This window comes from Lepidochelys kempii, chromosome 9 (genome assembly GCF_965140285.1).
Source record: "Lepidochelys kempii isolate rLepKem1 chromosome 9, rLepKem1.hap1, whole genome shotgun sequence".
NCBI lineage: Eukaryota > Metazoa > Chordata > Testudines > Cheloniidae > Lepidochelys > Lepidochelys kempii.
This window is the reverse complement of record NC_136388.1, coordinates 2454209-2479894: the sequence shown is the minus strand read 5'-3', so window position 1 is coordinate 2479894 and position 25686 is coordinate 2454209. Positions and strand designations below refer to the sequence as shown.

At 51.4% G+C, this 25686-nt stretch overlaps 2 protein-coding genes across 2 annotated transcripts in view; both read left to right on the top strand.

Moving 5' to 3' along the window:
• LOC144930867 (zonadhesin-like) overlaps positions 1-13096 on the top strand; it is a 46490-nt gene extending 33394 nt beyond the window's left edge. The window contains exons 25-34 of the mRNA XM_078854325.1: positions 306-508; positions 1855-1999; positions 2705-2755; positions 3336-3386; positions 4625-4872; positions 5215-5392; positions 9618-9726; positions 10265-10356; positions 11040-11216; positions 12873-13096. Coding sequence (XP_078710451.1) covers positions 306-508; positions 1855-1999; positions 2705-2755; positions 3336-3386; positions 4625-4872; positions 5215-5392; positions 9618-9726; positions 10265-10356; positions 11040-11216; positions 12873-13096 — 1478 coding nt within the window. The remainder of the gene's footprint in view (positions 1-305; positions 509-1854; positions 2000-2704; positions 2756-3335; positions 3387-4624; positions 4873-5214; positions 5393-9617; positions 9727-10264; positions 10357-11039; positions 11217-12872) is intronic.
• A 235-nt stretch (positions 13097-13331) lies between these two features.
• LOC144930866 (zonadhesin-like) lies at positions 13332-25652 on the top strand. The gene is made up of 10 exons (XM_078854324.1): positions 13332-13340; positions 14411-14555; positions 15261-15311; positions 15892-15942; positions 17181-17428; positions 17771-17948; positions 22174-22282; positions 22821-22912; positions 23596-23772; positions 25429-25652. Exons 1-10 carry the CDS (start codon positions 13332-13334, stop codon positions 25650-25652), a joined length of 1284 nt encoding a protein of 427 aa, XP_078710450.1.
• The last annotated feature ends 34 nt before the right edge of the window (positions 25653-25686 follow it).

Sequence of the window (25686 nt, the reverse complement as noted above, 5' to 3'; positions counted from 1 at the left end):
AGGCGCGTTTCAGCCGATGTCCACGTCAATAGGTGAAAGGCTGGACTTGTATCCTGTTGCCTATTTCCGATCCCTGGATACAACCGGTCCCCAACCAGGCGTCATTAGTCTGTCTGTCTGTCTGTCATTCCCTGCACAAAGGCTTTCCACTCTGTCCCTGGAGAAAAACCTCAGCACAGAGCAGTCACCATATGCAGAGCTTTCTAACCACCCTTTGCTGTCCTGGAACAAAGAGGGGAAGTTTTAAGAGAATTGCTTTGGGATCTTTTCCTTTCAGTGATGTGGGTTTTTCTTCTCACTTGCAGCAATCTCCTGTCCGGGAGGAAGCCAGTACAAGAGCTGTGGGAGCAGGTGTCCTTCCACCTGCGTGACTCCCTCTGCGTTTAGCCCTTGCAGCTCCTTACCAGTGGAAGGCTGTTTCTGTAACGAAGGCTACGTTCTGAGTGGAGACACCTGTGTGCCGGAGAGCAGCTGCGGTTGTGTGGATGGAAACAACCACTATCATCAGGCAAGTTACCCTGCGCACCTAGACACAGACACAACAACCCCCAGATTCTTTCACTGTGACTGTAACTGATCATAATTAATGAAGAGAGACTAACTTCCTCTGGGCTCAGGTCAGTGGGTTGTGTGGATCTAATTGTTCATGTAAATAATAACCATTCCTAGCTCTTGTCAAGAGCAGATCTCAAAGCGCTTTACCAAGGAGGTCGGTATCATTCTCTCCAGTTTACAGAAGGGGAAACTGAGGCACCGAGCGGTCAAATGGCTTGCGTAAGCTCATCCAGCAGGCCAGTGCTGAGACTAGAACGCAGGTCTCAAGTGTCCCAGTCCCAGACACCTTCTCCTGGGCCACAGTGTCTCAGGGAGGGACACTAGGGAGGGAGCTCGTAGCATGGAGAGTATCAAAGGCATTGAACTGTTCTCAACTCCTTTGATTATCCACTAGGGCAGGAGTTTTGAAACTCTTGTTTTTGTGGCCCAGTTGAAGAAAATTGTTGATACCAGCGACGCAGCGGAGCTGGGATGAGGGGTTTGGGGTGTGGGAGGGTCTTAGGGCTTGAGCAGGGGATTGGGGTGTGGGGGTGAGGGCTGCGGGGTGGAGCCGGGAATGAGGGGTTCAGGGTGCGGGATGGGGCTCTGGCTGGGGCATGGGGTTGGGGTGCGGAAGGGGTCAGGTCTCTGAGCTGGGGGTGCAGGCTCTCGGCTGGGGCTGAGGGCTGTGGGCTGCAGCAGAGGGCTCCGGATTTGGGGGTGGCTCAGGATTGGGGCAGGGGGTTGGGGTGTGGCAGGGACTCAGGGCTCTCGGCTGGGGGTGCAGGCTCTGAGGTGGGGTCGGGGACAGAGTGTTTGGGATGCAGGGTATGGGGAGGGTGCTCAGGGCTGGGGCAGGGGATTGGGGCACGGGGTTCGGACACGGGCTTACCTCCGGAAGGTCCTGGTGAGCAGCGGAGCTGGGGTGCAGAGGAAGGCTTCCCGCCTGTCCTGGCACTGCAGACCACACTGGGCCCCAGAAACATCCAGAAGCATGTCTGGCTCCTAGGAGGAGGCACGCAGGCGGCTCTGCGTGGCTCTCGCCCACAGGCATCGCTCCCCACCCCCGCACTCAGTTTGTGGGGGCGCTGCGCAGTGCGGGAATGGGTAGGGACTAGCCGGCCTTAGCCGAAAAGCACAGCCGACGGCATTTTAACAGCCCGGTGGGGGTCTGGCCCGAGGTGCCGCGACCCAGCGCCTTCCATTCCGTGACCCAGGACTGGGGCAGGACCCAGAGTTTGCAAAGCACCGCACGTAGGTGACACTAGTCGATAGACTTTCTACGATTATCTAGTCAAGTGCTTCTCCGTTCTCTCACAGCTGGGTGAGAGCTGGTTCACCCACGACGCCTGCACTGAGCACTGCACCTGCAACAGCAATAACAACATCACCTGCACAGGCTGGGCGTGTGGACCGCTAGAGATCTGCGGTGTTCAGGACGGGGAGCTGGGCTGTTACCCCACTGGTGAGTCCTCCCTGAAAAAGGTTCCACGTGTGAGTTCAGTAATCAGAGGCTTCTGGTCCAGAAGGACTTTTTCCAGATACTTTATCCCTTATGTGATGGCACAGGAAGGAGCTGACGGCTGATTCTTGCCAGTGCAAAGAGACAGTCAAAGACAAATCCCCTATCTTGCCATCACGGAGCTCCCTCCCCTGCAGTGGGAGTGGAGCTGGCATAGACCTTTGCAGGATCACTGGAGTTTGACCTGAGTAGGGAATGCAGAATCAAGCCCCAAATCACCCAATGCCACAAATGCAAACGTTGAACTCAAAGGGGTTGATTTAGGAAAGTACCAATGGGCTGCGGGGGGGAGGCAAATTAAAAACTACCAAGAGTCTAAGTTGCTCTTGCAAAGTACTCGCGCGCAGGGGTAGACACAGGTCATCTGCACGGTGCAGAGAGCCCGCGGGCACATTCACTCTTCTCCGTTTTCTGGCAGAGCTACCAGGTCGCAGGTGTTTTGCATGACAGGCGTCTCTGAGAATGATGTGTCTCTGGATGCTGGGTGCTGTTTGGGTACATGTCATGTGCTCTGTGTTTCTAGAATCACATTTCTCACACGTGGTCATCTGCAGTCTAAAAAAGAGCTTCCGAGGGTTATCCTATAGAACTTTTCATAGAACAGCATGAACAGCCTCTCAACGTGAATGTCTTTGTGTCTTTTTCCAGTAGACGCCTCGACGACTTCAAGTCCAACTGCAGTAGGCACCAGTCCATCAGGTAAGGTGGATCTCTCAGTGCTTCCTCAATCTCCTGGACATTTCCTGGTGGGCTGTGAACTCGGTGGCTGGGTGCAGATGAGGTTCCAAAGAACGTAACATCTGGGAGGCGGAACGGTTCATTTTGGAGAAGGGTCCCCAGTTCCCACCATGTATGTTACTGAACCTCACGCTGGGTTCCTGGCCCTCACCAACCAATGCTGTGATCATCTCGTTAGAGTCTACAACAGTGCAAGGAACAAGCCCTGCTTCGGAGACCACTCCGCCCCACACAATAAGCAGCACAGGTTAATCTGCTAGGAGACTGTGGCTGAGACTAAATCCTTCTCTCTACTCACAGAGGAGGACTGGGGGTGGAGTTGGGGGGCAGGTGGTAAAGACACGTTCCGTCTGTTTATCGTGAGGCGTTTTAAGAGCTATTACGTTTTGAGATTGCGCTCAGTCTTTGTCGAATCACATTTCTCCTGATCACATGATCATTTAAAGTCCAAGAGGAAACTGTTCAAGAGTCGTCCTAGTCTACTCCTCACAGAACAGAGTGACCAACCTCTTCATGTTATTTCCTTTGTATATTTTGCCAGGAAACTCCCCGACCACAGCAACTCCAACGACAGCAGAGCCCTGTCAGACAGGTAACGTGGGTTCCTCTGTGTTGGACAAAGCTCCTCCCCATTCACATGTGGGGTGAGAAATTGGTGCCTGACTGCAGATTACGTTCCCACCCTAATAGCTGTTTGAAAACTCCACATTTATGTTTTAGGAAGGCAAGTCCAACAGTAATGCTGACCAGTCCCCCAGGTAGAGTTATTCCATCGGTGCGACCCAAAACCTTTTCACCTTACAAATGGTAAAGCAGCTGGTAGCTCTAGCCAAGTGTGGAACTAGTGCAGGTTTGTCTAAGCCTTTGAGTCTTGCTGGAGGACAACCTGGGGATTGCCCTAGTGCTCGGGGTCAGAGCGGACAGAGCAAACTCTTGCGAACTCTTCTCAGAGGCACTTAACCACATCTTATATGCTTCCGTTTACTACGACTCTTCTGGGTTTGGCTCCAACTTAGAACCAAAGCCTTAGCGTTAGAGCTGAGATTCAACGTAGACCAAGAGTGCTCTTCTTTAACAATGAATTTTTGGTTCTGTGTCCTCCATTTCTAGGTAACAGAGTTTGAAAAATCCATGAGATATTTCCAGTGGGTTTCACGCAACCACAATGCTATTGTCAGTTTCCTAGGTGTTCAGAAATCACATTGCTGGGCATAGCCGAGGAACATGAACACTGTATTGGTTGTAAAAGGAAGTGGTCACTTCTGGTGAAAGCAGGATACAGGGAGTCACGTCATCTCGTTATTATTCGGTGGGATGCCACTGACTTGCAGTGGAGCCTTGTGCTCGTCACTTAGCTTCTCAAGTGGCGAAATGGGTTGCGATACATGGGAGCTTCCTCTCTCGAGATCTGCACTGCCAGAAATTCATATGACCTGACGGTGACCACTCCTGCTTCTTCCCGAGGCCCACTCCCCCTGTGAGAGCAGGGTTCAGATCTTGTCCCCGATCAGAAGGGAAAATGAGTTTGGAAGGTCTCAGCCTAGTTTCCGCATCACCGGATCAAGACCCACGTCAGGGAGGACGACTTCCCTGAGTTTCCAGGGAACCTCGCAGATGTCTTCCAGTTACAGCACAATGGCATTTAGGGATGGGGCAGCTTGCCTGCCTCCTCCCCACTCTGTTCCCGGTCGATGCTGTTTCTGTGAGCTCTGAAGTGGCGTGAGCAGGAAGTGCGCACCAACATGAAGTGCTCGGTGGAGCGCAGGTGACAGGGGTGCAGTTACGTGGGAGGGATTTGCAGGGGATAAATCCACGTTTCTTCCTTTTAAGGCCGTGCCACCTGCAGTGCCTCAGGGGACCCGCATTACTACACGTTTGATGGCAGAGTTCACCATTTCATGGGAAACTGCACTTACACCCTCTCCAAAGTGTGCAACGGCTCCAGGGGGCTTCCACCCTTTGACGTGTCCACCACCAATGAGCACAGGGGCTCCAATACCAAAGTTTCCTATGTAAAGTCGGTGCACGTGGATGTCTATGGAACTCAGATTTCCTTGCTGAAGAACAGGAAAGTGACTGTAAGTGAAATGTTATTGAAAAGGAGTATTTTAATCATCTGACATGCTTAAACTGAGACCTGCAAAAATTGAGACATTTGATTGGACGTAAAGGTCACATGGTGAGTTTCTGTTTTCTCATTGGTTGGGTGTGCTTCTTAGAATGAGGCTTCCCCGGAGAATACTCAGGATTGGCAGTTGAAAATGGCTTTCTGTGAACTTTCTGTCAGATTTCCTCCAAATTCCCAGTGTGAATGAGAACATTCCTGCCAGTGAACTCGTTGGCTAGACTATTCACGGGCGATTCCCTGGGAATTATGGGGGTACCTAGTCGTGACCAGACTTTCCCAACGTGTTATTCAGGTGAATGGCACCAGAAGGAACCTGCCCGTGGTGATTGAAAACAAGATCAAGGTCCAGATCAGCGGGCGCTACGTGCTTTTGGAAACTGATTTTGGTCTCTGGGTCAGATTTGACGGCAATCACTATGTGGAGGTCTCAGTGTCCGGTTGTTACAAGGGCCAGCTCTGTGGCCTGTGTGGTGAGTATCCCTGTTCTTGAGTACCGTCAAGTCATACGATCAGAAGATTTTCAGTGAATCATGCAGTTTGGGGATTGGTTGGGTTTTTTTGTCCCATGTTCTGTTTATCCCAGCATAATCTAGTCTGTCTTGTGTGGACTGCGATGTCGGGCACTGGACTGAAGGAACCATCATTGCCCGGGTACCTGGCAAATGTAACTTACAAGAAATCTGGTTACCCAGGCGTTAACTCTCGTGTCAGAAATGACAACTACAGATGTCATTTTTAACAGGAGAGGAATCTCACATTCAACACATTCATAAGCTGCAGTCTAAATATTATCGCAGTCCTACCCTGGATGCCTCTGGTCCAGGTCCCCTCGTATCTTTTTTCTCTTATTTGCATTGAAGCATGTCTGTCCCTCTTTGATTGGGGCTTTTCGGCCTAATCTGTGCTTTTCATTTCTTTCAACTTGGAAATGAGAATAAAACTTTCAGGCCCTTCTTGTGGGTCAGGATAGATTTCCAAGTCCCTGTTTAGGAGCCGTCCTGAGCTTTTCTGCTGTGCTCTCTTGTTCCTTGCACTCGCAGAAGCATACTGTCTCCGCACTGTCGTAGTCACAGTCCGAGCACAGGCAAAGGCTTCTCTGATCACTGAGCCTTCTTTTTAGAGCTGTTTTTAGTTGTCCAGCTGCAGCAGAAGGTGGGTCTGCTGCAAGACAAAGCATTAGAAAATGGTCCTCTGGGGACCAGTGCTGAAGTAGCCGAGAAGATGGAGTAGATAACCCAGTGTATGTCCTTTTCATGTTTAATCTCCACAATTCTTTGGTATTCTTTGTCAAGCGTAACCAAATGTTGGGTGCCGTGCAGGATACAAATCGCAGCGAGCCCTTGAGAGTCCAGCAAGACGGAATAGAGCAGATGCCAGAGAGAGGTCAGAGACATGTATTTGATGCATGTAAGAGACCCAGTTCTGATCTAGTGACACAGCAAAGGAGACTCCAGGTTAACACACGTGGGTGATGAGTGAGAAACTCCGCTCTGAAGCAAGCAGAGACCAGTTAGATTGCCAGGAGACAAGCCTGGCAATACTTGAAGCTCAGCAGGTTCAACAGGGATGTGTCAGGGCTGCTTCCCTCCTGAGCACCCACTGTGGCTATGAGAAAAGGAGGACTTGTGGCACCTTAGAGACTAACCAATTTATTTGAGCATAAGCTTTCGTGAGCTACAGCTCACTTCATCGGATGCATACAGCGGCAAATACAGTGGGTAGATTTTATATACACAGAGAACATGAAACAATGGGTGTTACCATACAGACTGTAACGAGAGTGGTCAGATAAGGTGAGCTATTACCAGCACGAGAGCGGGGGCATGGGGGAACCTTATGTAGTGCTAATCAAGGTCGGCCATTTCCAGCTGTTGACAAGAACGTGTGAGTAACAGTGGGGGGGGTGAAGGGTGGGAATAAACAAGGGGAAATAGTTTTACTTTGTGTAATGACACATCCATTCCCAGTCTTGATTCAAGCCTAAGTTAACTGTATCCAGTTTGCAAATTAATTGCAATTCAGCAGTCTCTCGTTGGAGTCTGTTTCTGAAGTTTTTTTGTTGAAGTATGGCCACTTTTAGGTGTATAATCGAGTGACCAAAGAGATTGAAGTGTTCTCCCACTGGTTTTTGAATGTTATAATTCTTGACCTCTGATTTGTGTCCATTTATTCTTTTACGTAGAGACTGTCCGGTTTGGCCAATGTACATGGCCGAGGGGCATTGCTGGCACATATCACATTGGTAGATGTGCAGGTGAACGAGCCTCTGATAGTGTGGCTGATGTGATTAGGCCCTGTGATGGTGTCCCCCGAATAGATATGTGGACACAGTTGGCAACGGGCTTTGCTGCAAGGGTAGGTTCCTGGGTTTGTGTTTTTGTTGTGTGGTGTGTAGTTGCTGGTGAGTATTTGCTTCAGGTTGGGGGGCTGTCTGTAAGCAAGGACTGGCCTGTCTCCCAAGATCTGTGAGAGTGATGGGTCATCCTTCAGCATAGGTTGTAGATCCTTGATGATGTGTTGGAGAGGCTTTAGTTGGGGGCTGAAGGTGATGGCGAGTAGCGTTCTGTTATTTTCTTTGTTGGTCCTGTCCTGTAGTAGGCAACTTCTGGGTACTCTTCTGGCTCTCTCAATCTGTTTCTTCACTTCAGCAGGTGGGTATTGTAGTTGTAAGAACGCTTGATAGAGATCTTGTAGGTGTTTGTCTGAGGGGTTGGAGCAAATGCGGTTGTATTATAGGGCTTGGCTGTAGATGATGGATTGTGTGGTGTGGTCTGGATGAAAGCTGGAGGCATGTAGGTAAGCATAGCGGTCAGTAGGTTTCTGGTATAGGATGGTGTTGATGTGACCATCCCTTATTAGCACCGTAGTGTCCAGGAAGTGGATCTCTTGTGTGGACTGGTCCAGGCTGAGGTTGATGGTGGGATGGAAATTGTTGAAATCATGGTGGAATTCCTCAAGGGCTTCTTTTCCGTGGGTCCAGATGATGAAGATGTCATCAATGTAGCACAAGTAGAGTAGGGGCCTTAGGGGACGAGAGCTGAGGAAGCGTTGTTCTAAGTCAGCCATAAAATGTTGGCATACTGTGCGGCCATGTGGGTACCCATAGCAGTGCCGCTGATTTGAAGGTATACATTGTCCCCAAATGTGGAATAGTTATGGGTGAGGACAAAGTCACAAAGATCAGCCACCAGGTTTGCCGTGACGTTATCGGGGATCCTGTTCCTGACGGCCTGTAGTCCATCTTTGTGTGGAATGTTGGTGTAGAGGGCTTCTACATCCATAGTGGCCAGGATGGTGTTATCAGGAAGATCACCGATGGATTGTAGTTTCCTCAGGAAGTCAGTGGTGTCTCGAAGATAGCTGGGAGTGCTGGTAGGGAGTCTACATAGCGAGACAATCCTGCTGTCAGGGTGCCAATGCCTGAGATGATGGGGCGTCAGGGATTTCCAGGTTTATGGATCTTGGGTAGCAGACAGAATACCCCTGGTCGGAGTTCTCGGGGTGTGTCTCTGCGGATTTGTTCTTGTGCTTTTTCAGGGAGTTTCTTGAGCAGATGGTGTAGTTTGTGGCTATGCGCACCCCCGTCTGGGGCTAGTTTTTAAAAAGAAACAGTGCAAAGCTGAGGTCCCTTCCAACCCTGATATTCTGTGATTCTATGATTCTTCTTCCACATCCGGGGCTCTCCTTCTGTGCCCATCTGCTCCTGGGGAAACTACTGTTCCCAGTCCTTCACAGCTGGAGCTCAGCCTCCTTGCTTTGGCTTCCTTCTCCTGTCAGCCTCTCCCTGTTCTGAGGGAGAAGGCAGTTGGCTGGAAGAGAGAGGAGCCCTGCCCTGCTCTGCACTACAGGACTCCCAGGCTCGGTCCCTTACAGGGGCAGCGTCCTGGGTTTTCCCATCCAACTACTCATTCCCTAGGACCGCTTCCTCGCTTCTGGCTTAGGCCATTTCCTTTGCCTTTGTTCCTTCCTGTATTCCTGGAACGGGGTCTTCTGGCTGCCTCTAGGCTTAAAGGGCCAATGGACCCCGATACGTGGAATAACAGTCCGGAAGCCCAGATGCTTATCAGAGGCTCATCCACATTTCTCTGGGATGAAAATTGAGCTTTGAAAATTGGACTGCTCGAGTTTAAGGCCAGCAGGGACCACACATCATCTACTCTCACCTCCTGTAGGTCAGGGGCCACCAACGCCACCCAGCCACCTGCACAGAATTAAATTACCTGGAATTAAACACCTGGAATTAAATTGTAAGAGTAGGTTGTGTTGTGAGTTTTCTGGTTCTCCCTGGATCTGGATGGACTGGAAATTCCCCATGGGATGACGTCTCCTTGAGTGTTACCCCCAGGGCTTCTAAGCCTCGGAAATGATAGAATTTGAGTGTAAGGGTGCGGGTTAGTTCTCATTGTATTGTCACCCATTTACCCGAGTCACCGTGTGATCTGACACAATCGGAACGCCAAACCATTTGCTCCAAACTCACAGACCCCTACCATTTAATCTCCCATGGAATCTTCCTCAGCTGTGAGCAGTGCGGTGTCTGAGCCGCGTAGGGAGCAGTTCGTACTCCTTCCCGGAGTGGACACTGGTGCACATACACGCTAGCCGGTTCATTAAAATGTGATTGACAACCACACGCTAGTGTGCATTGTGGAGTTGTGAATTTCAAGTAATCTACACGGTTTTCATTTTGGATAGGTAATTACAACGGCGATGCAAAGGATGACAACCTAAAGCCGAATGGCAGCATTGCAGGAGATTCCACGGAGCTTGGAGAGAGCTGGCTGGTGGCAGAGAATAACACCATGTACGTACAGCAGGACGCTAATCAGGGGTCTTTGCTACAAAAGCTCTAGGAAAGCGTGCTGCCTACTCAGCCGCAGGGCGCCCATCCAGGGGTCCACCACCTCGGCTCCTCCTGGGGCTGAGCACAACCATCCTCTCCCGTACACCCAAGAGCCCCCTCCCCAGCTGAGCATAAGCAGGCGGTGAGTGGCTGGCCTGCTACCATCTGCCTTCGCAGGTCTGCTGTCCCCCAGTCCAGGAAGACCTGCTGGTGGGTGGGAGGTCACTTGCTGTCCCAGTCAGGAGCCGGACCGATCCACTGGTTCCCGCAGCAGTGTGTTCCACCCCTCATTCAACTCCGTCTGAGTCGTGGAGCACCCCAAGGTGCCCAGTGCGGGAATGGGAGCCCCCTCCTGTGGTGGGGGAGGTGGGGGCAGAACGCAGCCTTTCAGGGAGCCTGGAGTCCGCTCTGTGGCTGGGCAGACGTGGAATCGTCCTGTCCAGATCTGGCCCGGGGAGATAAAGAAACATTCATCAGAAACTTTTCTCTCTCTTGCCAGATGCTCCCCTGACCAAGTGCTGGTCTGTGACCCCCAGCTGGAGAGCGAAGCGAGGGAGGACACAGCTTGTGGCATGATCACCGACCCGACAGGTACGATGCCCATGGCTGAGTCCTGGGCGAGCTGATTGAAATCACTCCCAATGACAGCCTGCCCTTGCCTTCGTCCCGACCTCGCTCCCTGGGACCACGGCCCCGAGTCCCCAGGGACATGTGTATGGCCCCCAGTGCGAAAAGCTGAACTAGAAGCCCCAGGAGTTGCCCTGAGTTACCTGCTCAGAGTGTATCGTGCATTGAGATGGCACCAGGATGTGATGACTATTTGGGCATTGCACTTCTAGGGCCTCGTTCTGCCGCTCCTGCCCGCACAGTGCTCCCATTAATTTCCACTCTGCTGCAGCAGAGACATAGTGTGGTGGTCCCCATTGCCCGCTTTCTTACAGGGGTAGCTGAAGTGCTTTAGGCCTTCCCTCCTCCGGAAACAGTAACTACCAGGGCGTTGCTAGCTCTCTATCAAGAACAAGGGTGTCCGCTTTGAGTGACGTTGTACTTACCCTGCAAATGGTAGAGACAGGCCTAAGCCAAACTGAGCCAAATCTCATCAGTGTTTGGGTGTATTCAGCTCCAGGTTTGGTCTGGCTGAGTCTAGCGAGCTGGTCAGCCTACACTGGCCAGGGAGCACTGACTCCTTGCCATGACAGGGGATGGTTAGTGGCACCGCTCGGCTTCTTCCATCTTCCCTTCTGTGATTCTGTTTCTTTCCTGACTTAACATAGGTATCTTCAAGGACTGTCACGCCAAAGTAGCTCCAGAGATTTTCTTGGAAAACTGTGTTTACGACATGTGTCACACGAAGGAGCCGACAGTGTCCTTATGCAATGGGCTGCAGGCTTATGCAGAGTCGTGCACAAATGCTGGGATCTGCAGAGAATGGAGAAATAATACTTTGTGCCGTGAGTGTTGTAATTGATCTCTATTAAGTTCTGGAATTCAACTTTCATCATGCAAGAAGCTCTTCAAATTAGAGCTTCCTCTATTCCCTGACGGCATGCACTTTCCTCTTCTGTCATGCTTTGAGGGTGGTCTCTCCGTTCTCTTGCCCTGAGTCTGGTCCAGTTCTACACTGGATCCTGCCAGGTTAGGTATAATATTCAGACTGAATCTGATCTAGCCTCACAAAGCATCTAAGTATTAATTTGTCTGAATTTAGCGCTGGTAAAGTAAGAGCGCCTGAGAGGTTGAAATGCTCTGTTTATCCAAAGAGCGTCTCCAGTCTGGGGAGCTGCCGTGGAAGAAACAGTAGCCGCGACTCGAGTGAAACTCCCCACAGTCCCTTCTCTTTGTAATTGTTAGGAAGGAATGTTAGGTCCTTGTGAAAGGTACTAGCCTGGCAGTTTTAGAGGAAGAGGGTCTGTGTCTTTGCTCACTTCCATTGGTGTGAATCAGCAGTAGCCACTGAAGTCCATGGAGGTACTCCAGTGTAAAGCTGGAGTCAGCCAGAGGAGAATCAGGGCCACCATTGCTCCATTAGCCCTTAGAAGATCTGCTGCCCAGGAAGCAGCAGGGTGACCTTCCCCACCTTGTGTGCACGGGCTGCATGAGCTCTGTTCTGGAGAGGTCCTCTTGAGGCAATAAGCGGTCCCCATTGGAAGGGCCTTCTCGGAACCGAGCCATGTGCCAGCAAACTCAGGATCCTGCCTCTGACGGCCCCCATCATCAGCTGCTTCAGAGGAAGGTGCAAAAAACTCTGCAGTAGGAAGATTTGGGGCATTGTACCCCCACTAAAGTCTCCTCCTTATCCCTAAATTGTTCGTATGATTTCTTCTGTATATTAGAGCAGCACCTATGGACCCCAGCTGAGATGGGGGCCCATTGCTCTGGGTACTGTCTAAGCAACAGAGGACAGCCCCTGTTCCGAAGCCCCATTCCACACTGTCTAAGCAAGACAGGCGCAGGCTGCGGGAGGGAGTAAGACACAAGCAGAGTGAGCAGGGGTCTGGATTGTAAACGACCTGGGCCTGCCGCGATTGGGTTGGTTGGTTTGGTTTGTCGGGAGGGGATTAGCTGCAAAGGGAGGAGGACGGGAGAGGGGACAGTGAAGGGAGGAGGTAGGGGCAGAGGGGAAGGCCAGGTGTGCAGAGGGCAGGGGAAGTGTGGAGACTTGGAGGGAGTGAACGGCCAACCAGCAGAAGGACAGGACTCTCTAGAGTCAGAGCGTGGAAAGCCACTGGACACCGATGACCCATCTCGGCTGCTTTCCACGGGCCACCAGCCAGCTGTGCGCTGCGAGAGACAAGCCACCGGAGGCGCGTTTCAGCCGATGTCCACGTCAATAGGTGAAAGGCTGGACTTGTATCCTGTTGCCTATTTCCGATCCCTGGATACAACCGGTCCCCAACCAGGCGTCATTAGTCTGTCTGTCTGTCTGTCATTCCCTGCACAAAGGCTTTCCACTCTGTCCCTGGAGAAAAACCTCAGCACAGAGCAGTCACCATATGCAGAGCTTTCTAACCACCCTTTGCTGTCCTGGAACAAAGAGGGGAAGTTTTAAGAGAATTGCTTTGGGATCTTTTCCTTTCAGTGATGTGGGTTTTTCTTCTCACTTGCAGCAATCTCCTGTCCGGGAGGAAGCCAGTACAAGAGCTGTGGGAGCAGGTGTCCTTCCACCTGCGTGACTCCCTCTGCGTTTAGCCCTTGCAGCTCCTTACCAGTGGAAGGCTGTTTCTGTAACGAAGGCTACGTTCTGAGTGGAGACACCTGTGTGCCGGAGAGCAGCTGCGGTTGTGTGGATGGCAACAACCACTATCATCAGGCAAGTTACCCGCGCACCTAGACACAGACACAACAACCCCCAGATTCTTTCACTGTGACTGTAACTGATCATAATTAATGAAGAGAGACTAACTTCCTCTGGGCTCAGGTCAGTGGGTTGTGTGGATCTAATTGTTCATGTAAATAATAACCATTCCTAGCTCTTGTCAAGAGCAGATCTCAAAGCGCTTTACCAAGGAGGTCGGTATCATTCTCTCCAGTTTACAGAAGGGGAAACTGAGGCACCGAGCGGTCAAATGGCTTGCGTAAGCTCATCCAGCAGGCCAGTGCTGAGACTAGAACGCAGGTCTCAAGTGTCCCAGTCCCAGACACCTTCTCCTGGGCCACAGTGTCACACTAGGGAGGGAGCTCGTAGCATGGAGAGTATCAAAGGCATTGAACTGTTCTCAACTCCTTTGATTATCCACTAGGGCAGGAGTTTTGAAACTCTTGTTTTTGTGGCCCAGTTGAAGAAAATTGTTGATACCAGCGACGCAGCGGAGCTGGGATGAGGGGTTTGGGGTGTGGGAGGGTCTTAGGGCTTGAGCAGGGGATTGGGGTGTGGGGGTGAGGGCTGCGGGGTGGAGCCGGGAATGAGGGGTTCAGGGTGCGGGATGGGGCTCTGGCTGGGGCATGGGGTTGGGGTGCGGAAGGGGTCAGGTCTCTGAGCTGGGGGTGCAGGCTCTCGGCTGGGGCTGAGGGCTGTGGGCTGCAGCAGAGGGCTCCGGATTTGGGGGTGGCTCAGGATTGGGGCAGGGGGTTGGGGTGTGGCAGGGACTCAGGGCTCTCGGCTGGGGGTGCAGGCTCTGAGGTGGGGTCGGGGACAGAGTGTTTGGGATGCAGGGTATGGGGAGGGTGCTCAGGGCTGGGGCAGGGGATTGGGGCACGGGGTTCGGACACGGGCTTACCTCCGGAAGGTCCTGGTGAGCAGCGGAGCTGGGGTGCAGAGGAAGGCTTCCCGCCTGTCCTGGCACTGCAGACCACACTGGGCCCCAGAAACATCCAGAAGCATGTCTGGCTCCTAGGAGGAGGCACGCAGGCGGCTCTGCGTGGCTCTCGCTCACAGGCATCGCTCCCCACCCCCGCACTCAGTTTGTGGGGGCGCTGCGCAGTGCGGGAATGGGTAGGGACTAGCCGGCCTTAGCCGAAAAGCACAGCCGACGGCATTTTAACAGCCCGGTGGGGGGCTGGCCCGAGGTGCCGCGACCCAGCGCCTTCCATTCCGTGACCCAGGACTGGGGCAGGACCCAGAGTTTGCAAAGCACCGCACGTAGGTGACACTAGTCGATAGACTTTCTACGATTATCTAGTCAAGTGCTTCTCCGTTCTCTCACAGCTGGGTGAGAGCTGGTTCACCCACGACGCCTGCACTGAGCACTGCACCTGCAACAGCAATAACAACATCACCTGCACAGGCTGGGCGTGTGGACCGCTAGAGATCTGCGGTGTTCAGGACGGGGAGCTGGGCTGTTACCCCACTGGTGAGTCCTCCCTGAAAAAGGTTCCACGTGTGAGTTCAGTAATCAGAGGCTTCTGGTCCAGAAGGACTTTTTCCAGATACTTTATCCCTTATGTGATGGCACAGGAAGGAGCTGACGGCTGATTCTTGCCAGTGCAAAGAGACAGTCAAAGACAAATCCCCTATCTTGCCATCACGGAGCTCCCTCCCCTGCAGTGGGAGTGGAGCTGGCATAGACCTTTGCAGGATCACTGGAGTTTGACCTGAGTAGGGAATGCAGAATCAAGCCCCAAATCACCCAATGCCACAAACGCAAACGTTGAACTCAAAGGGGTTGATTTAGGAAAGTACCAATGGGCTGCGGGGGGGAGGCAAATTAAAAACTACCAAGAGTCTAAGTTGCTCTTGCAAAGTACTCGCGCGCAGGGGTAGACACAGGTCATCTGCACGGTGCAGAGAGCCCGCGGGCACATTCACTCTTCTCCGTTTTCTGGCAGAGCTACCAGGTCGCAGGTGTTTTGCATGACAGGCATCTCTGAGAATGACGTGTCTCTGGATGCTGGGTGCTGTTTGGGTACATGTCATGTGCTCTGTGTTTCTAGAATCACATTTCTCACACGTGGCCATCTGCAGTCTAAAAAAGAGCTTCCGAGGGTTATCCTATAGAACTTTTCATAGAACAGCATGAACAGCCTCTCAACGTGAATGTCTTTGTGTCTTTTTCCAGTAGATGCCTCGACGACTTCAAGTCCAACTACAGTAGGCACCAGTCCATCAGGTAAGGTGGATCTCTCAGTGCTTCCTCAATCTCCTGGACATTTCCTGGTGGGCTGTGAACTCGGTGGCTGGGTGCAGATGAGGTTCCAAAGAACGTAACATCTGGGAGGCAGAACGGTTCATTTTGGAGAAGGGTCCCCAGTTCCCACCATGTATGTTACTGAACCTCACGCTGGGTTCCTGGCCCTCACCAACCAATGCTGTGATCATCTCGTTAGAGTCTACAACAGTGCAAGGAACAAGCCCTGCTTCGGAGACCACTCCGCCCCACACAATAAGCAGCACAGGTTAATCTGCTAGGAGACTGTGGCTGAGACTAAATCCTTCTCTCTACTCACCGAGGAGGACTGGGGGTGGAGTTGGGGGGCAGGTGGTAAAGACACGTTCCGTCTGTTTATCGTGAGGCGTTTTAAGAGCTATTACGTTTTGAGATTGCGCTCAGTGTTTGTCGAATCACATTTCTCCTGATCACATGATCATTTAAAGTCCAAGAGGAAACTGTTCAAGAGTCGTCCTAGTCTACTCCTCACAGAACAGAGTGACCAACCTCTTCATGTTATTTCCTTTGTATATTTTGCCAGGAAACTCCCCGACCACAGCAACTCCAACGACAGCAGAGCCCTGTCAGACAGGTAACGTGGGTTCCTCTGTGTTGGACAAAGCTCCTCCCCATTCACATGTGGGGTGAGAAATTGGTGCCTGACTGCAGATTACGTTCCCACCCTAATAGCTGTTTGAAAACTCCACATTTATGTTTTAGGAAGGCAAGTCCAACAGTAATGCTGACCAGTCCCCCAGGTAGAGTTATTCCATCGGTGCGACCCAAAACCTTTTCACCTTACAAATGGTAAAGCAGCTGGTAGCTCTAGCCAAGTGTGGAACTAGTGCAGGTTTGTCTAAGCCTTTGAGTCTTGCTGGAGGACAACCTGGGGATTGCCCTAGTGCTCGGGGTCAGAGCGGACAGAGCAAACTCTTGCGAACTCTTCTCAGAGGCACTTAACCACATCTTATATGCTTCCGTTTACTACGTCTCTTCTGGGTTTGGCTCCAACTTAGAACCAAAGCCTTAGCGTTAGAGCTGAGATTCAACGTAGACCAAGAGTGCTCTTCTTTAACAATGAATTTTTGGTTCTGTGTCCTCCATTTCTAGGTAACAGAGTTTGAAAAATCCATGAGATATTTCCAGTGGGTTTCACGCAACCACAATGCTATTGTCAGTTTCCTAGGTGTTCAGAAATCACATTGCTGGGCATAGCCGAGGAACATGAACACTGTATTGGTTGTAAAAGGAAGTGGTCACTTCTGGTGAAAGCAGGATACAGGGAGTCACGTCATCTCGTTATTATTCCGTGGGATGCCACTGACTTGCAGTGGAGCCTTGTGCTCGTCACTTAGCTTCTCAAGTGGCGAAATGGGTTGCGATACATGGGAGCTTCCTCTCTCGAGATCTGCACTGCCAGAAATTCATATGACCTGACGGTGACCACTCCTGCTTCTTCCCGAGGCCCACTCCCCCTGTGAGAGCAGGGTTCAGATCTTGTCCCCGATCAGAAGGGAAAATGAGTTTGGAAGGTCTCAGCCTAGTTTCCGCATCACCAGATCAAGACCCACGTCAGGGAGGACGACTTCCCTGAGTTTCCAGGGAACCTCGCAGATGTCTTCCAGTTACAGCACAATGGCATTTAGGGATGGGGCAGCTTGCCTGCCTCCTCCCCACTCTGTTCCCGGTCGATGCTGTTTCTGTGAGCTCTGAAGTGGCGTGAGCAGGAAGTGCGCACCAACATGAAGTGCTCGGTGGAGCGCAGGTGACAGGGGTGCAGTTACGTGGGAGGGATTTGCAGGGGATAAATCCACGTTTCTTCCTTTTAAGGCCGTGCCACCTGCAGTGCCTCAGGGGACCCGCATTACTACACGTTTGATGGCAGAGTTCACCATTTCATGGGAAACTGCACTTACACCCTCTCCAAAGTGTGCAACGGCTCCAGGGGGCTTCCACCCTTTGACGTGTCCACCACCAATGAGCACAGGGGCTCCAATACCAAAGTTTCCTATGTAAAGTCGGTGCACGTGGATGTCTATGGAACTCAGATTTCCTTGCTGAAGAACAGGAAAGTGACTGTAAGTGAAATGTTATTGAAAAGGAGTATTTTAATCATCTGACATGCTTAAACTGAGACCTGCAAAAATTGAGACATTTGATTGGACGTAAAGGTCACATGGTGAGTTTCTGTTTTCTCATTGGTTGGGTGTGCTTCTTAGAATGAGGCTTCCCCGGAGAATACTCAGGATTGGCAGTTGAAAATGGCTTTCTGTGAACTTTCTGTCAGATTTCCTCCAAATTCCCAGTGTGAATGAGAACATTCCTGCCAGTGAACTCGTTGGCTAGACTATTCACGGGCGATTCCCTGGGAATTATGGGGGTACCTAGTCGTGACCAGACTTTCCCAACGTGTTATTCAGGTGAATGGCACCAGAAGGAACCTGCCCGTGGTGATTGAAAACAAGATCAAGGTCCAGATCAGCGGGCGCTACGTGCTTTTGGAAACTGATTTTGGTCTCTGGGTCAGATTTGACGGCAATCACTATGTGGAGGTCTCAGTGTCCGGTTGTTACAAGGGCCAGCTCTGTGGCCTGTGTGGTGAGTATCCCTGTTCTTGAGTACCGTCAAGTCATACGATCAGAAGATTTTCAGTGAATCATGCAGTTTGGGGATTGGTTGGGTTTTTTTGTCCCGTGTTCTGTTTATCCCAGCATAATCTAGTCTGTCTTGTGTGGACTGCGATGTCGGGCACTGGACTGAAGGAACCATCATTGTCCGGGTACCTGGCAAATGTAACTTACAAGAAATCTGGTTACCCAGGCGTTAACTCTCGTGTCAGAAATGACAACTACAGATGTCATTTTTAACAGGAGAGGAATCTCACATTCAACACATTCATAAGCTGCAGTCTAAATATTATCGCAGTCCTACCCTGGATGCCTCTGGTCCAGGTCCCCTCGTATCTTTTTTCTCTTATTTGCATTGAAGCATGTCTGTCCCTCTTTGATTGGGGCTTTTCGGCCTAATCTGTGCTTTTCATTTCTTTCAACTTGGAAATGAGAATAAAACTTTCAGGCCCTTCTTGTGGGTCAGGATAGATTTCCAAGTCCCTGTTTAGGAGCCGTCCTGAGCTTTTCTGCTGTGCTCTCTTGTTCCTTGCACTCGCAGAAGCATACTGTCTCCGCACTGTCGTAGTCACAGTCCGAGCACAGGCAAAGGCTTCTCTGATCACTGAGCCTTCTTTTTAGAGCTGTTTTTAGTTGTCCAGCTGCAGCAGAAGGTGGGTCTGCTGCAAGACAAAGCATTAGAAAATGGTCCTCTGGGGACCAGTGCTGAAGTAGCCGAGAAGATGGAGTAGATAACCCAGTGTATGTCCTTTTCATGTTTAATCTCCACAATTCTTTGGTATTCTTTGTCAAGCGTAACCAAATGTTGGGTGCCGTGCAGGATACAAATCGCAGCGAGCCCTTGAGAGTCCAGCAAGACGGAATAGAGCAGATGCCAGAGAGAGGTCAGAGACATGTATTTGATGCATGTAAGAGACCCAGTTCTGATCTAGTGACACAGCAAAGGAGACTCCAGGTTAACACACGTGGGTGATGAGTGAGAAACTCCGCTCTGAAGCAAGCAGAGACCAGTTAGATTGCCAGGAGACAAGCCTGGCAATACTTGAAGCTCAGCAGGTTCAACAGGGATGTGTCAGGGCTGCTTCCCTCCTGAGCACCCACTGTGGCTATGAGAAAAGGAGGACTTGTGGCACCTTAGAGACTAACCAATTTATTTGAGCATAAGCTTTCGTGAGCTACAGCTCACTTCATCGGATGCATACAGCGGCAAATACAGTGGGTAGATTTTATATACACAGAGAACATGAAACAATGGGTGTTACCATACAGACTGTAACGAGAGTGGTCAGATAAGGTGAGCTATTACCAGCACGAGAGCGGGGGCATGGGGGAACCTTATGTAGTGCTAATCAAGGTCGGCCATTTCCAGCTGTTGACAAGAACGTGTGAGTAACAGTGGGGGGGGTGAAGGGTGGGAATAAACAAGGGGAAATAGTTTTACTTTGTGTAATGACACATCCATTCCCAGTCTTGATTCAAGCCTAAGTTAACTGTATCCAGTTTGCAAATTAATTGCAATTCAGCAGTCTCTCGTTGGAGTCTGTTTCTGAAGTTTTTTTGTTGAAGTATGGCCACTTTTAGGTGTATAATCGAGTGACCAAAGAGATTGAAGTGTTCTCCCACTGGTTTTTGAATGTTATAATTCTTGACCTCTGATTTGTGTCCATTTATTCTTTTACGTAGAGACTGTCCGGTTTGGCCAATGTACATGGCCGAGGGGCATTGCTGGCACATATCACATTGGTAGATGTGCAGGTGAACGAGCCTCTGATAGTGTGGCTGATGTGATTAGGCCCTGTGATGGTGTCCCCCGAATAGATATGTGGACACAGTTGGCAACGGGCTTTGCTGCAAGGGTAGGTTCCTGGGTTTGTGTTTTTGTTGTGTGGTGTGTAGTTGCTGGTGAGTATTTGCTTCAGGTTGGGGGGCTGTCTGTAAGCAAGGACTGGCCTGTCTCCCAAGATCTGTGAGAGTGATGGGTCATCCTTCAGCATAGGTTGTAGATCCTTGATGATGTGTTGGAGAGGCTTTAGTTGGGGGCTGAAGGTGATGGCGAGTAGCGTTCTGTTATTTTCTTTGTTGGTCCTGTCCTGTAGTAGGCAACTTCTGGGTACTCTTCTGGCTCTCTCAATCTGTTTCTTCACTTCAGCAGGTGGGTATTGTAGTTGTAAGAACGCTTGATAGAGATCTTGTAGGTGTTTGTCTGAGGGGTTGGAGCAAATGCGGTTGTATTATAGGGCTTGGCTGTAGATGATGGATTGTGTGGTGTGGTCTGGATGAAAGCTGGAGGCATGTAGGTAAGCATAGCGGTCAGTAGGTTTCTGGTATAGGATGGTGTTGATGTGACCATCCCTTATTAGCACCGTAGTGTCCAGGAAGTGGATCTCTTGTGTGGACTGGTCCAGGCTGAGGTTGATGGTGGGATGGAAATTGTTGAAATCATGGTGGAATTCCTCAAGGGCTTCTTTTCCGTGGGTCCAGATGATGAAGATGTCATCAATGTAGCACAAGTAGAGTAGGGGCCTTAGGGGACGAGAGCTGAGGAAGCGTTGTTCTAAGTCAGCCATAAAATGTTGGCATACTGTGCGGCCATGTGGGTACCCATAGCAGTGCCGCTGATTTGAAGGTATACATTGTCCCCAAATGTGGAATAGTTATGGGTGAGGACAAAGTCACAAAGATCAGCCACCAGGTTTGCCGTGACGTTATCGGGGATCCTGTTCCTGACGGCCTGTAGTCCATCTTTGTGTGGAATGTTGGTGTAGAGGGCTTCTACATCCATAGTGGCCAGGATGGTGTTATCAGGAAGATCACCGATGGATTGTAGTTTCCTCAGGAAGTCAGTGGTGTCTCGAAGATAGCTGGGAGTGCTGGTAGGGAGTCTACATAGCGAGACAATCCTGCTGTCAGGGTGCCAATGCCTGAGATGATGGGGCGTCAGGGATTTCCAGGTTTATGGATCTTGGGTAGCAGACAGAATACCCCTGGTCGGAGTTCTCGGGGTGTGTCTCTGCGGATTTGTTCTTGTGCTTTTTCAGGGAGTTTCTTGAGCAGATGGTGTAGTTTGTGGCTATGCGCACCCCCGTCTGGGGCTAGTTTTTAAAAAGAAACAGTGCAAAGCTGAGGTCCCTTCCAACCCTGATATTCTGTGATTCTATGATTCTTCTTCCACATCCGGGGCTCTCCTTCTGTGCCCATCTGCTCCTGGGGAAACTACTGTTCCCAGTCCTTCACAGCTGGAGCTCAGCCTTCTTGCTTTGGCTTCCTTCTCCTGTCAGCCTCTCCCTGTTCTGAGGGAGAAGGCAGTTGGCTGGAAGAGAGAGGAGCCCTGCCCTGCTCTGCACTACAGGACTCCCAGGCTCGGTCCCTTACAGGGGCAGCGTCCTGGGTTTTCCCATCCAACTACTCATTCCCTAGGACCTCTTCCTCGCTTCTGGCTTAGGCCATTTCCTTTGCCTTTGTTCCTTCCTGTATTCCTGGAACGGGGTCTTCTGGCTGCCTCTAGGCTTAAAGGGCCAATGGACCCCGATACGTGGAATAACAGTCCGGAAGCCCAGATGCTTATCAGAGGCTCATCCACATTTCTCTGGGATGAAAACTGAGCTTTGAAAATTGGACTGCTCGAGTTTAAGGCCAGCAGGGACCACACATCATCTACTTTCACCTCCTGTAGGTCAGGGGCCACCAACGCCACCCAGCCACCTGCACAGAATTAAATTACCTGGAATTAAACACCTGGAATTAAATTGTAAGAGTAGGTTGTGTTGTGAGTTTTCTGGTTCTCCCTGGATCTGGATGGACTGGAAATTCCCCATGGGATGACGTCTCCTTGAGTGTTACCCCCAGGGCTTCTAAGCCTCGGAAATGATAGAATTTGAGTGTAAGGGTGCGGGTTAGTTCTCATTGTATTGTCACCCATTTACCCGAGTCACCGTGTGATCTGACACAATCGGAACGCCAAACCATTTGCTCCAAACTCACAGACCCCTACCATTTAATCTCCCATGGAATCTTCCTCAGCTGTGAGCAGTGCGGTGTCTGAGCCGCGTAGGGAGCAGTTCGTACTCCTTCCCGGAGTGGGCACTGGTGCACATACACGCTAGCCGGTTCATTACAATGTGTTTGACAACCACACGCTAGTGTGCGTTGTGGAGTTGTGAATTTCAAGTAATCTACACGGTTTTCATTTTGGATAGGTAATTACAACGGCGATGCAAAGGATGACAACCTAAAGCCGAATGGCAGCATTGCAGGAGATTCCACGGAGCTTGGAGAGAGCTGGCTGGTGGCAGAGAATAACACCATGTACGTACAGCAGGACGCTAATCAGGGGTCTTTGCTACAAAAGCTCTAGGAAAGCGTGCTGCCTACTCAGCCGCAGGGCGCCCATCCAGGGGTCCACCACCTCGGCTCCTCCTGGGGCTGAGCACAACCATCCTCTCCCGTACACCCAAGAGCCCCCTCCCCAGCTGAGCATAAGCAGGCGGTGAGTGGCTGGCCTGCTACCATCTGCCTTCGCAGGTCTGCTGTCCCCCAGTCCAGGAAGACCTGCTGGTGGGTGGGAGGTCACTTGCTGTCCCAGTCAGGAGCCGGACCGATCCACTGGTTCCCGCAGCAGCGTGTTCCACCCCTCATTCAACTCCGTCTGAGTCGTGGAGCACCCCAAGGTGCCCAGTGCGGGAATGGGAGCCCCCTCCTGTGGTGGGGGAGGTGGGGGCAGAACGCAGCCTTTCAGGGAGCCTGGAGTCCGCTCTGTGGCTGGGCAGACGTGGAATCGTCCTGTCCAGATCTGGCCCGGGGAGATAAAGAAACATTCATCAGAAACTTTTCTCTCTCTTGCCAGATGCTCCCCTGACCAAGTGCTGGTCTGTGACCCCCAGCTGGAGAGCGAAGCGAGGGAGGACACAGCTTGTGGCATGATCACCGACCCGACAGGTACGATGCCCGTGGCTGAGTCCTGGGCGAGCTGATTGAAATCACTCCCAATGACAGCCTGCTCTTCCCTTCGTCCCGACCTCGCTCCCTGGGACCACGGCCCCGAGTCCCCAGGGACATGTGTATGGCCCCCAGTGCCAAAAGCTGAACTTGAAGCCCCAGGAGTTGCCCTGAGTTACCTGCTCGGACTGGATCGTGCACTGAGATGGCACCAGGATGTGATGATTATTTGGGCATTGCACTTCAAGGGCCTCGTTCTGCCGCTCCTGCCCACACAGAGCTCCCATTAATTTCCACTCTGCTGCAGCAGAGACATAGTGTGGTGGTCCCCATTGCCCGCTTTCTTACAGGGGTAGCTGAAGTGCTTTAGGCCTTCCCTCCTCCGGAAACAGTAACTACCAGGGCGTTGCTAGCTCTCTATCAAGAACAAGGGTGTCCGCTTTGAGTGACGTTGTACTTACCCTGCAAATGGTAGAGACAGGCCTAAGCCAAACTGAGCCAAATCTCATCAGTGTTTGGGTGTATTCAGCTCCAGGTTTGGTCTGGCTGAGTCTAGCGAGCTGGTCAGCCTACACTGGCCAGGGAGCACTGACTCCTTGCCATGACAGGGGATGGTTAGTGGCACCGCTCGGCTTCTTCCATCTTCCCTTCTGTGATTCTGTTTCTTTCCTGACTTAACATAGGTATCTTCAAGGACTGTCACGCCAAAGTAGCTCCAGAGATTTTCTTGGAAAACTGTGTTTACGACATGTGTCACACGAAGGAGCCGACAGTGTCCTTATGCAATGGGCTGCAGGCTTATGCAGAGTCGTGCACAAATGCTGGGATCTGCAGAGAATGGAGAAATAATACTTTGTGCCGTGAGTGTTGTAATTGATCTCTATTAAGTTCTGGAATTCAACTTTCATCATGCAAGAAGCTCTTCAAATTAGAGCTTCCTCTATTCCCTGACGGCATGCACTTTCCTCTTCTGTCATGCTTTGAGGGTGGTCTCTCCGTTCTCTTGCCCTGAGTCTGGTCCAGTTCTACACTGGATCCTGCCAGGTTAGGTATAATATTCAGACTGAATCTGATCTAGCCTCACAAAGCATCTAAGTATTAATTTGTCTGAATTTAGCGCTGGTAAAGTAAGAGCGCCTGAGAGGTTGAAATGCTCTGTTTATCCAAAGAGTGTCTCCAGTCTGGGGAGCTGCCGTGGAAGAAACAGTAGCCGCGACTCGAGTGAAACTCCCCACAGTCCCTTCTCTTTGTAATTGTTAGGAAGGAATGTTAGGTCCTTGTGAAAGGTACTAGCCTGGCAGTTTTAGAGGAAGAGGGTCTGTGTCTTTGCTCACTTCCATTGGTGCGAATCAGCAGTAGCCACTGAAGTCCATGGAGGTACTCCAGTGTAAAGCTGGAGTCAGCCAGAGGAGAATCAGGGCCACCATTGCTCCATTAGCCCTTAGAAGATCTGCTGCCCAGGAAGCAGCAGGGCGACCTTCCCCACCTTGTGTGCACGGGCTGCATGAGCTCTGTTCTGGAGAGGTCCTCTTGAGGCAATAAGCGGTCCCCATTGGAAGGGCCTTCTCGGAACCGAGCCATGTGCCAGCAAACTCAGGATCCTGCCTCTGACGGCCCCCATCATCAGCTGCTTCAGAGGAAGGTGCAAAAAACTCTGCAGTAGGAAGATTTGGGGCATTGTGCCCCCACTAAAGTCTCCTCCTTATCCCTAAATTGTTCGTATGATTTCTTCTGTATATTAGAGCAGCACCTATGGACCCCAGCTGAGATGGGGGCCCATTGCTCTGGGTACTGTCTAAGCAACAGAGGACAGCCCCTGTTCCGAAGCCCCATTCCACACTGTCTAAGCAAGACAGGCGCAGGCTGCGGGAGGGAGTAAGACACAAGCAGAGTGAGCAGGGGTCTGGATTGTAAATGACCTGGGCCTGCCGCGATTGGGTTGGTTGGTTTGGTTTGTCGGGAGGGGATTAGCTGCAAAGGGAGGAGGACGGGAGAGGGGACAGTGAAGGGAGGAGGTAGGGGCAGAGGGGAAGGCCAGGTGTGCAGAGGGCAGGGGAAGTGTGGAGACTTGGAGGGAGTGAACGGCCAACCAGCAGAAGGACAGGACTCTCTAGAGTCAGAGCGTGGAAAGCCACTGGACACCGATGACCCATCTCGGCTGCTTTCCACGGGCCACCAGCCAGCTGTGCGCTGCGAGAGACAAGCCACCGGAGGCGCGTTTCAGCCGACGTCCACGTCAATAGGTGAAAGGCTGGACTTGTATCCTGTTGCCTATTTCCGATCCCTGGATACAACCGGTCCCCAACCAGGCGTCATTAGTCTGTCTGTCTGTCTGTCATTCCCTGCACAAAGGCTTTCCACTCTGTCCCTGGAGAAAAACCTCAGCACAGAGCAGTCACCATATGCAGAGCTTTCTAACCACCCTTTGCTGTCCTGGAACAAAGAGGGGAAGTTTTAAGAGAATTGCTTTGGGATCTTTTCCTTTCAGTGATGTGGGTTTTTCTTCTCACTTGCAGCAATCTCCTGTCCGGGAGGAAGCCAGTACAAGAGCTGTGGGAGCAGGTGTCCTTCCACCTGCGTGACTCCCTCTGCGTTTAGCCCTTGCAGCTCCTTACCAGTGGAAGGCTGTTTCTGTAACGAAGGCTACGTTCTGAGTGGAGACACCTGTGTGCCGGAGAGCAGCTGCGGTTGTGTGGATGGAAACAACCACTATCATCAGGCAAGTTACCCGCGCACCTAGACACAGACACAACAACCCCCAGATTCTTTCACTG

Excerpts from the sequence above, each read along its gene's own strand:
- LOC144930866 (XM_078854324.1), top strand. Across the intron at positions 17,429-17,770 it reads TGAAGAACAGGAAAGTGACT|GTGAATGGCACCAGAAGGAA; the intron begins GTAAGTGAAATG and ends CGTGTTATTCAG. Across the intron at positions 17,949-22,173 it reads CCAGCTCTGTGGCCTGTGTG|GTAATTACAACGGCGATGCA; the intron begins GTGAGTATCCCT and ends CATTTTGGATAG.